This window comes from Sycon ciliatum, chromosome 3, assembly GCF_964019385.1.
Source record: "Sycon ciliatum chromosome 3, ocSycCili1.1, whole genome shotgun sequence".
NCBI lineage: Eukaryota > Metazoa > Porifera > Calcarea > Leucosolenida > Sycettidae > Sycon > Sycon ciliatum.
The window spans coordinates 35,505,998-35,516,200 of record NC_088645.1 but is presented as its reverse complement, the minus strand read 5'-3'; the positions used below and the strand labels follow the sequence as shown (position 1 = coordinate 35,516,200).

Genomic DNA, 10,203 nt, shown 5'->3' with positions numbered 1-10,203 from the left:
CTGCTGTGCATGTGCCCAGCGCCCAGCCGTACCCCGACGCGACGTGCATGCCAGCTTGGGGAGTTGGGCCCATCAACCGACAGCAGATATCTGTACAGTACATGATCTGACCGCACATGACTGTCTTTTACAGACCTGCACTACATGACTAAGTCTTTGTAGTTTACATACATTGTACAGTCATGTAGATCTACATGCGCCAACACTTGAAACAGACTGCCCGCACTGACATGAAAAGCCTGGCTGGAGCCGTGGATCATGGAGGCTGTCAGGAGTAGGAAGTACAGGTTCCTGCACGAGTATGAGGGCAGTACCGCGGAATCCAGCCCGCGCCGCGATAGCGGCAAGGGCTGGATGAGCAGCGGTACTGACCGAGTATGAGTGACTGGAACGTGTTTCCCGTGTGCACCCAAGCCCAAGGAGATCACTCACAATACAATCTTTGACGTTTGAGTTTACATGAACCATTCTGTGACTCGACTCGAGTCCTGTATGACTGCTGTGACTCTGGTGAGCTGAGTGAGAGTGACTTCGACAACCGTACACGGACTACAGTACATGACTTTTGCATGTACTTTCAGACCACAGAAGCTTGTCATTGAAATGGTAGACTCATGAGTGGATTTTGTCCACTGCCCGTCGTCAAGTGACGACGGGCAGTGGATTCTGTCCACTGCCCGTCGTCAAGTGACGACGGGCAGTGGATTCCGTCCACTGCCCGTCGTCACTTGACGACGGGCAGTGGAACTAGTTCCATCACCATTCATCAGGCAGGATCGCGCTTTCCAGCCCGCGTAATTTGATCTGTCATTGGTCGACTCCAAGTCGACAGTCATGTGACATACGGGAAATACGGTTTTACTAATTATTTTAGTCGCGTTTACATGTAGACTGTATTTTCTCTGTGCTGCGCTGACGAGTCCACAAAGGACGAAACAGTTCTGTCCGCAGATTGAGTGTAGACTGTAGATGTACATCGTGGAAATGATGCTAGCGATATCGATAGTGTAGTCTGTCTAGACTCTAGGCCGGAGTGAAATAGTCAAAACCTCAAACTGCTCACTTCAAGTGCCGCATACCGGCAGATTTTGCTATAGCGCTAGTTGCGAGTGGCGAAATAGTGTTGATAACTTGATACTGTACAATCATGTATCTGAATGGCAAACAATGATGTGCATTGAGTTGCAAACCCATGGTACAATTATTATTTACGAATGAAGAGCTCCAAACAGCTCCAAAACGCGATAAAGACCTAACCCGGAGCTTTGCGTTTTTTGGTCACGAAAGAATTCGTTTTCACCCCACAGACATCTGTGTGTCAGTTTTACGGGTCAAAGCGCGATACATACCAGTCAATGCCTGAAGTTCGTGTTCTTCTGCAAAACGCGATAACAGTCACTCAGGATGCTTCAGTGATCATGGTGATGGCAGCGATGCTGCAGCTGCAGTCCAGACCGAAAATGAAAAAAATGAAAAAGGCACTTCCCCAAATTATTTCCACACACTATTGTTTGCAGGAGCCCTTCGTTTGTTTTGTGTGCCAAACCAGCACCAGCCTATCTTGCCACTGCGTCTCGGCTGTGTATACCGCTCCATATGAACACTCTGATCAGGAAGTGTGTACGCCATGTTGTATGCTGAAAACCCTATAAATAGGGTTTGACAGGCTGCGATACATGATTGTAAAACTAATATTACTTGATTGTGTTGATTAGGTGGCAGGAGCAATGATTCAGTCTTTACATGTACATGTATATCAGTGATACATGAGTCATGACTGTACATGTCAGGACCGCCGGAAGCAGTTTTTGATTGGTCCGGTAGCATCATGGCCTTTCATACAGTTTGTGTGTGATATGGCGGGTTTAAATAACCACCACAGTAGTAAACCATGGTAAACCATGGTAAACCATGGTAAACCATGGTAAACCATGGTAAACCATGGTAAACACAATCAGGTTGGTGGGCAAAAAGCTGGTCAGGTAAAACCTGACCAACCAGGCCTGCTGATAATGTACAGTGAAACCTGTCTAAGACAACCGCGCTCAAGGGACCTTCAAAATGTGGTCTCTGTTACCAGGTGGTCTCCTTATCCAGGGTCATTTGACTGGAAATAGCATCCCTTGGTATGGTCCTGGTTTTAGTGGTCCTTTAGGACAGGTGGTCGCCGCTTATCCGAGTGGTCGCCGCTTATCCGAGTGGTCGCCGCTTATCCGAGTGGTCGCCGCTTATCCGAGTGGTCGCCGCTTATCCGAGTGGTCGCCGCTTATCCGAGTGGTCGCCGTGACAGGTTTTACTGTACATGACTTTTGTACTAAGTCCGAGTACATGGTTACTAGTACATAATTTGCTGGCAACTGAAATCCGACCCCCTGAGCGATGCGCTCACATCGCAAAGACTCAACACGGCCGGGATGGTAAAACTACGAAACAGAGACCGCTAGAATGTGAGCCCGCCGCTCAAGGGGTCGGATTTCAGTTGCCAGCACTGTACAATGTACATGTATGTACTCTTGCTAAATACTGTACACGTATCCACCGGAGCATACACTCGTACTGAGTCTAGTATCCAGACCTAGGGGCTAGGGACCGTCGGATTCTGCTCGAAAAGGTGGCAGATTCTGCTCGAAAAGCAGTGAAATTGGCAGAACCATTATTACTCAGTGGCGGGCAATTCCTCGAATTCTGCTCCATTTTTTTTATCCACATACCAAACATGCATGAAACTTACGTCTTACCAAAAAAAAGTACCGAATTCTGCCAATTTTTCTGCCGGCAGAATCCGCCGGACCCTATTCAGACTTCAAAGTTACAGGGACCCCGGCCTATTGCCTATTGGGCACCCCTGGCCCATGGGTGAGTTTGGTGAGAATATCACAGGCTATCGAGTCGAAGTCTGAAGAAAATGTTGAACGGTCGCTGCTTGGATGATGGCTACACGTTCGTGGTAGAGCATCGCTGGCCACAAGCGATGGTCCGTGGTTCGAGTCCTGGTGATGGCAGTCAACTTTTCTTCCGACTTTTCCCATTATTTTTGCACCTTTCCCTCAAACAAATGAATACCAAGAGTCTTTTGCCAATGTTTATGGAAATACGGTGAAGCCATATGCCAGATCTCTGGCCCTCAAGTTCCCCATCAAAACGTGCATGATTCAGAGTTATGGACATTTCCAAGTACTTCAGCACTTGAAGCACATTATACATGTGCCGGTAGTTATGGGCAGTGCCTAGGCACCGGGCCACCGGCGGATAATGCCGGCAGAAAAATTGGCAGAATTCGGTACTTTTTCTGGTACGTTTCAAGCATGTTTGGTATGTGGATAAAGAAATGGAGCAGAATTCGAGGAATTGCCCGCCATATGGTTTATAATGGTTCTGCCAATTTCACTGCTTTTCGAGCAGAATCTGCCACCTTTTCGAGCATAATCCGCCGGTCCCTACCGGGGCGGCGGATAAGAGAGATATGGTTTGGTTTGGTTTTTATTATTGCAGTTCGTTGCCTCAACATCCTAAGGGTGTGCAGCGTTGCCTCAACAGTACAAAGTACAAATATCAAGCGGGACGAACGAAAAGAGAAAGTAAAACAGAGCAGAAAGGAAGATGCAACTGAAAGGAAAGGAATTATGAGTGTAGTTTGAAACTCGGATGTTGAGCCATAAATAAATGTAGAAAAGAAAAGGACATATGGATACGAGTTAAGAGGTCGTGTGACACAACTTGTTCTGTAGTCAACTAGTCCATCACAATGTCATGCATGAGGAGTACTGTAGGAGTTTGGCTTTCGGCTTGAACAATTCGTTTTCGCAAAGCTTCCCCTTTCTTTACTTATCTTTGATATTTATGACCCACCCAAGTTGGGTGGTGTGCTGCTTTGCTGCTTCGAATTGTAGTCAGACCGCTTTGTCAAATATCGTACTGGTCTCGTCATCGTCCAGTAACAATCGACATTCTTTGTTCCGTTGGGACTGTAGCTTTTGCTCGTTTTCGTTGCGCTTGCCTTCCCCTCTCTTTTCATAACCTTGAACCTTCCAAGTTGGAAGGCTGTCGGTTAGCGCTACGGAGATGTGTTGAAGCTAGGTGTCAGGACTTCGAATGTCTCAGTACTCTGTCAGTTTTGTGCCTAGTTATTGCACTTTCTGACTGTATATAGTATCCAGTTACAGTGATGGAGAGTTACTCTTAACTCGTATCCATATGCCCTTTTCTTTTCTACAAGTATGAGTGTAAGTAAAGTAAAGTTTGCACGTCCGCGTTACCACCGGCTATACAATTGCGTTGAGAAACACAACCAGCTTAGGAAGTTTCGAGTGTATAATATAATATCCTGATGCCGTGACAGACACTACACATCCATTTACCGAGAAGATACATGTATATGTATCACAGTATATTAACAACGATCCTGCAGTTCAACTTTTCAGGCATCATACTATCACACCTGCACTAAATGTGAGGCTTTATAGCTTCAACAGAATTACATGGTACATACCCGACGGGCCGTCCGAGAAAAGCACCGTCAACTTCTACCGGTTTTCTGTTGGCGTTATCCGCACAGGGCTATTTCAAACCGATAGTTTGACGTTTCTGTCCTGTTTCTCCGGAATCATCGCGTCCTTACGCCTTACATCCAGAGTACATAGACCTACTCTTGCTTACATACATCCCATTCGTTGTGGCTATCCTTCAGAATCTTCCAGTGTTTGCCTACGACTCATATGGGTAGTTCCATGCCGCACACAACAGGGCCGGAGCCACTGGTACGGCTGGCGTCTCTCTCTCTCTCTCTCTCTCTCTCTCTCTCTCTCTCTCTCTCTCTCTCTCTCTCTCTCTCTCTCTCTCTCTCTCACTCTCTCTCTCTCTCTCTCTCTCTCTCTCTCTCTCTCTCTCTCTCTCCTTCTCTCTCTCTTCTCTCTCTCTCTTCTCTCTCTCTCTCTCTCTCTCTCTCTCTCTCTCTCTCTCTCTCTCTCTCTCTCTCTCTCTCTCTCTCTCTTTCTCTCTCTCTTCTCTCTCTCTCTCTCTCTCTCTCTCTCTCTCTCTCTCTTCTCTCTCTCTCTCTCTCTCTCTCTCTCTCTCTCTCTCTCTCTCTCTCTCTCGCTCTCTCTCTCTCTCTCCCCCCCCCCCTCCCTATCTCCTAAAACTGTTCTTCGTGTCCTGCGAGGACTACAGTGCTAGCTGCATCTGTTGCCAGCGGACTGCGTGGATGAAACAGTCATATTCAGTATCATGATGCATTGCATAGTGGCTTGACCTGCCCTCTCCCATGATATGGACATTGAATATGGGAAAATCATGATCGGCCGTACCACCCCTCATGACATGAGCTACAATTGTAGCTGGGGTCCGGGCGCAGTGTAGTCTGGTAACTACATGTATACTGTCCCCCTCCAATGAGCTGTCACACTCTAGTCTAGCTTATCAATCTTATCAAGAGTACATACATACGTGTACATGTACATACATGTAAAACCAAGAGTATTATACCCCCCCCCCCCCCCCCCTGTACTCTTGGTAAAACGTTCATCTGCAGATTCGACTTGGTGCGACTCGTACTGTGACGTTACGGCTCACAGGTGCACTCAGCAAGCAGTCAGCACCTTTCGTTTGACTGTCAGGTATCATTCATAGTCGGTTCATGGGCGAAGATACAGTCAGACCTCGCTTATCCGGTCCTCGTTTATCCGGATCCCTCGCCATCCGGAAGAAAATAGTTGGTTACAAATGTACAGCATATGCCATGCTTACATACAGTATGTGTGTTCGATTATCCGGTTCCCTCGCCTATCCGGATAATTTTGTGGAAAACGGATGTGTGCGGTTATGCGAGGTCTGACTGTACATGCTTTGTCGATGGCTCTGTGCATCATCATGGGCTGCAGCCGAACAGTTCTGTGTTCCGAATCCGAGTGCTTGCACTGCTTGGCAGTCCTGACGAATTCCTGGAGTCTCCCAGGAGAGAGGTTTCACCCCCGCTTATACCATGTACAGTTAGCTGTACATATACAAAAAGTCATGTACATGTATTCTCTCTCTTATTTGGCTGCAGACAGATGGAATAGTGCTCCATCTGATATCCGCACTGCTGCATCGCCATCCCTATTTCGCCATGCATTACTTTCATTCTTAGACTTAGGGTACCCCGTAAGAAGACCTTGAGTCTGTGGGGATTGCCCTATCAAAATATGAATAAATAATAATAATAATAATAATAATAATAATAATGTATACAGCTTACAACTTATACGTAGAACGCAGATGGCTCACACTCGAGACATGCACCTCGAAATTATCCAGAACTTCAGAAGACCCAATACTGGCAATAGGCCAATGATTATGTCTCCGTAGTCCGTACCCCATGTGATGTCCAATGATTATGTAAGTAATTCCCCTCCTTCCTGTGTTTATTGGCTGTCTCCTTGGATACTGTTGCACTGACAGTCCAGTGGAGAGACTCTACGTCATCATGATCATGGGGTGCAGGAAAATGTCATTTTCTCTGCAAAAATTTGATCAAAAGTACGGCGCACCACGTGCCGCCCGTCTGGCACGTTTCGAAATCTGCTGTGCACTTTCGGCCCCATCGACAACACAGTCGACAGATCAACACTGACAAGATCGAGGCTGTTGATGCTGATTGCTGAAATCTGGAGAAGGCTGATGTGCCGCGAGCCGACACGGCCGGTGTGGACGAATGGCATGGCAGGCTGAGAGCATCTCCGAACAACTTTCTTTCCATAAAATAGCACCCTCTCTTCTCTTCTTCCTAAAGAAAGCTCGTTGCAGCTCCGGCTGAGCTGGCTCTTCGCGTGTTGCATGCGAGCTTTTGTTGAGAGTTTCAAAAATTGCCCAATCAATTCTCAAGTCATTCAAAGAGAATTTACGAAGTGATTTCCTTCGGAAGAAAGGCTTGTACTCCAAGTAGCAATGTTGAGTCAGGTGCAGGAGCGGCGAGACGTAGCTCTGGCCGACTTCTACAAGAAGCCCACCACCAAGCGAAAGCACGACGAGCAAGGTTGGTGGAGAATGGGCCTCTAAACTGATTTATTGAGACTGAACTATTATTTTTTTTACTTCAGCCTTGTATTATTAGGAGCATCATGCAGAGTGTTGCCTTGAACGTTGCTGTCATTCGAAAAGTATTCAATACAATAAATTCCAACTCAACGGCAAACGCACCATAATAGTAATGAAAACTTAAAAAGAAGTACAGCTCACATTATGCTAGTAACTCAGGAAAGAAAATGTTTGAGGTGTCTGCCAAATCTTGCCGTTCTTCTCTGTGTATTGCCTTCCATGGGGCATCCGAAAGGAACAAGTTCACTTGTTGCAGGCTGCTTGTGTTATAGGGTGATCCACTGCATACGGGACCGACCGCAGGTAACGCATGTCGGTGTCACCTGTTGAGATCGACACCAGTCCAGGGACGCGGGTCCCGGGGTGTCCCGCACAGCATGCCCGGAGCGGTCTGCGGTGTTAACGTGTGCTCGATGCCACTATCTACAGGACTGCAGAAGGAAATCCGATCAAGCGAGTGAATACCATGCCTCCGGGCGCTGCTCAGCCCTTAGACCTGCGAACACTGCAATGCTGTACTGGTACAGAGCGCAAACTTGAGCGTCACGATCGGATTCCATTGAGCGGCCACTGTACTGTATAACATGCTATTTTCGGTGTACAGTCGACACCTATGGTTGATAAATATGGTGGTAAAGACACACCTGGCAATATGGCGGTAAACACACGCCTGCCCACACACGCTCTCTAAGCTGCAAAGTTCTGGCACAGAGCTCTCCTTCTCACCACCACCACCACCATCAGTTCGCGCCTGGCGCCTAGTTATATAACAGCAACATAGCTGCAGTGGTGTCTTCAACTTCATTCAGTCGACACCTGAAATAACAAACACCATTATGCATGAGAAGTGGTTCTTTATAGCCAAAGTTCGTTATAACAGAAATGCATTCACACTATACAAGCAGCAAGTCACGACTGACATGTGCCCCATGGCATGGCAGTATGACTGACATATGCCCCATGGCAGTATGACTGACGGACAGCCCATGGCAGTATGACTGCACTTGGTTTACATGCAGCACTACAAGATTTATACTCATAAAAAGGACACACTTCCGGCTCATTACAAACATCTTGAAAGTTTTTGTCTTCACAAGTATACTTTCAAGCCTTCTCGTCATTTCGCCTGGCGAGAAGGCTTGAAAGTATACTTGTGAAGACAAAAACTTTCAAGATGTTTGTAATGAGCCGGAAGTGTGTCCTTTTTATGAGTATTATCGCATTTTTGTCTCAGAGGAAACTGACTACAATATTTGGTTGGTTGTAAACGAAAACTGTTCACTGTAAGTGATCGATCTTGTATGTGTTCAAACTGGGGCACGGACAATGGTTCGCTATACAGGTGAAATCCTGATAATTCGAACCTCAAAATGCAAGGAAAAAACTTCTAATTATCCGGACATTCTAATTATCCAAACATGAACCCACAACTCAATATGTATGTCGAAATGCTCTCATGGTCACGCAGAGTTGCGCTATGGACCTTAGACACAAATTTTACGGACACTGAACTGACCGGCACAGCCTGCTCATGCAAACTGAACTGACCAGTACAGTGTACAGTGAACTTCAAATTGCACTTTGCTAACTTCGAATTATCAGCACAAATCCCACACATTTTCTATGTAAGTGGAATCTGTGGGACTTCTAATAGATGATATGCCAAATAACGCGCAACTAGACTTGAGAGGGCATCGCACACAAGTTGCATACAAATTATACTACAATGTGTACATGGTAGACCCTGAGCTCTGCAGGAATGCAAGTCACAGGTAACCGTACAACTTTGAACTTTGTATGCAACTACTCTGCAATGCCCTCTCAAGTCTAGTTGCACGTTATTTGGCATATCATCTATTAACTGGACATGTCCAGTTCGAGGTTCGAATTATCAGAATTTTTTAAGTGGGAATCGTAATGATAGAAATCGGTCCTGGAAAAACTTCTAATTAAGCGGTATGTTCGAATTAGGCCATATTCGAATTATCAGGATTCCACCTGTATCACGAAATTTGCTATAATATGCGAATTCGTTATAAGTGGAGTCGACTATTATTTTAATTTCGGTAGAGGAACCAGTCACCTACATTTAGATAACACATATACGGCGCTACAGTCCATTCATCGGAAACTGGCCCGCTGGCTTTTGAAAGTTGGATTCGGGCCGAATTGAGGATCAAAAACCCACTTTAAATCTCAAAAATCTGGGTTTTGGATCTGCTTCTCCATACATTTTGCCATGGCATACCTGTCCTAATTTTGTAAAACCTGGCTGAATTTCTATCTCCCTGTTCTTGGACTTTTCTGGCCTCAAATGTGGCAAGGAGTAATTGCACGGGTCACACAATGCAGGATGTACTGTTGTTTTCACGATATCTACAACTATGTGAGAGAGACACCAAAAAGTTAGGGTGCCAGTTTCCAATGAATGGACTGTAGAGTACGCACTGTTTGTGAAGGGTAGGCTGATCACCGAAGTCAAAATTTCACCTGAAACCTGGCAGGTCCCTGATACCGATTTTTTACTACAGTAAAACCTGTAACTAAAGACCACTGTGTCTAGCGACCAGCCTGCTACTACAGACCACTTGACTTTGCCAGGCACGGACGGTCTCACATTCATGTATGGTTGTGCGGTGCAAGCCTCTAACTAAGGACCGCCTGCCAATAAAGACCGCTTTCTCTGACCCCAAGGGCCGGGTGGTCGTCAGTCACAGGTTTTACTGCATGCGTGTGGTACATGGTGTGTGTGCGCGCGTGTGTGTGCGCGTGTGTGTGTGTGTGCGCGTGTGTGTGCGTTTTGTTTGGTGTGTGTGTGTGTGTGTGTGTGTGTGTGTGTGTTTTGTTTGGTGTGTGTGTGTGTGCGTTTTGTTTGGTGTGTGCCGTGATTGTAGATGGCTCTGGTGGAGAGCGGTCGCCATCGTCGTCGACACCCGTTACCAAGCTACCCAGGCAGGAGAAGGCGACGGGCATACAGGGTGAGTGGTGGCAACTTGACCTCTTCTCCTAACCAGGGAGTAGTAAAATACCGGTATTTTACAACTCCCTGCTCCTATTACTGAGTTCGTTAAATTTTGCCCACGAATCGATGTTGACCCCATTCATGAATCGCCCCTGGCTATTCACATCTCG

The 10,203-nt window shown here is 46.5% G+C and overlaps 1 protein-coding gene across 3 annotated transcripts in view; it reads left to right on the top strand.

Moving 5' to 3' along the window:
* Positions 1 to 6,634: 6,634 nt before the first annotated feature.
* The window catches only part of LOC135812065 (pneumococcal serine-rich repeat protein-like), a 17,857-nt gene continuing 14,288 nt past the window's right edge, over positions 6,635 to 10,203 (top strand). For all 3 annotated transcript variants that reach the window (XM_065325394.1, XM_065325393.1, XM_065325391.1), the window contains exons 1-2: positions 6,635 to 7,009; positions 9,966 to 10,049. In XM_065325394.1, the coding sequence (XP_065181466.1) occupies positions 6,922 to 7,009; positions 9,966 to 10,049 (172 nt within the window). In that variant the 5' untranslated portion in view covers positions 6,635 to 6,921. The remainder of the gene's footprint in view (positions 7,010 to 9,965; positions 10,050 to 10,203) is intronic.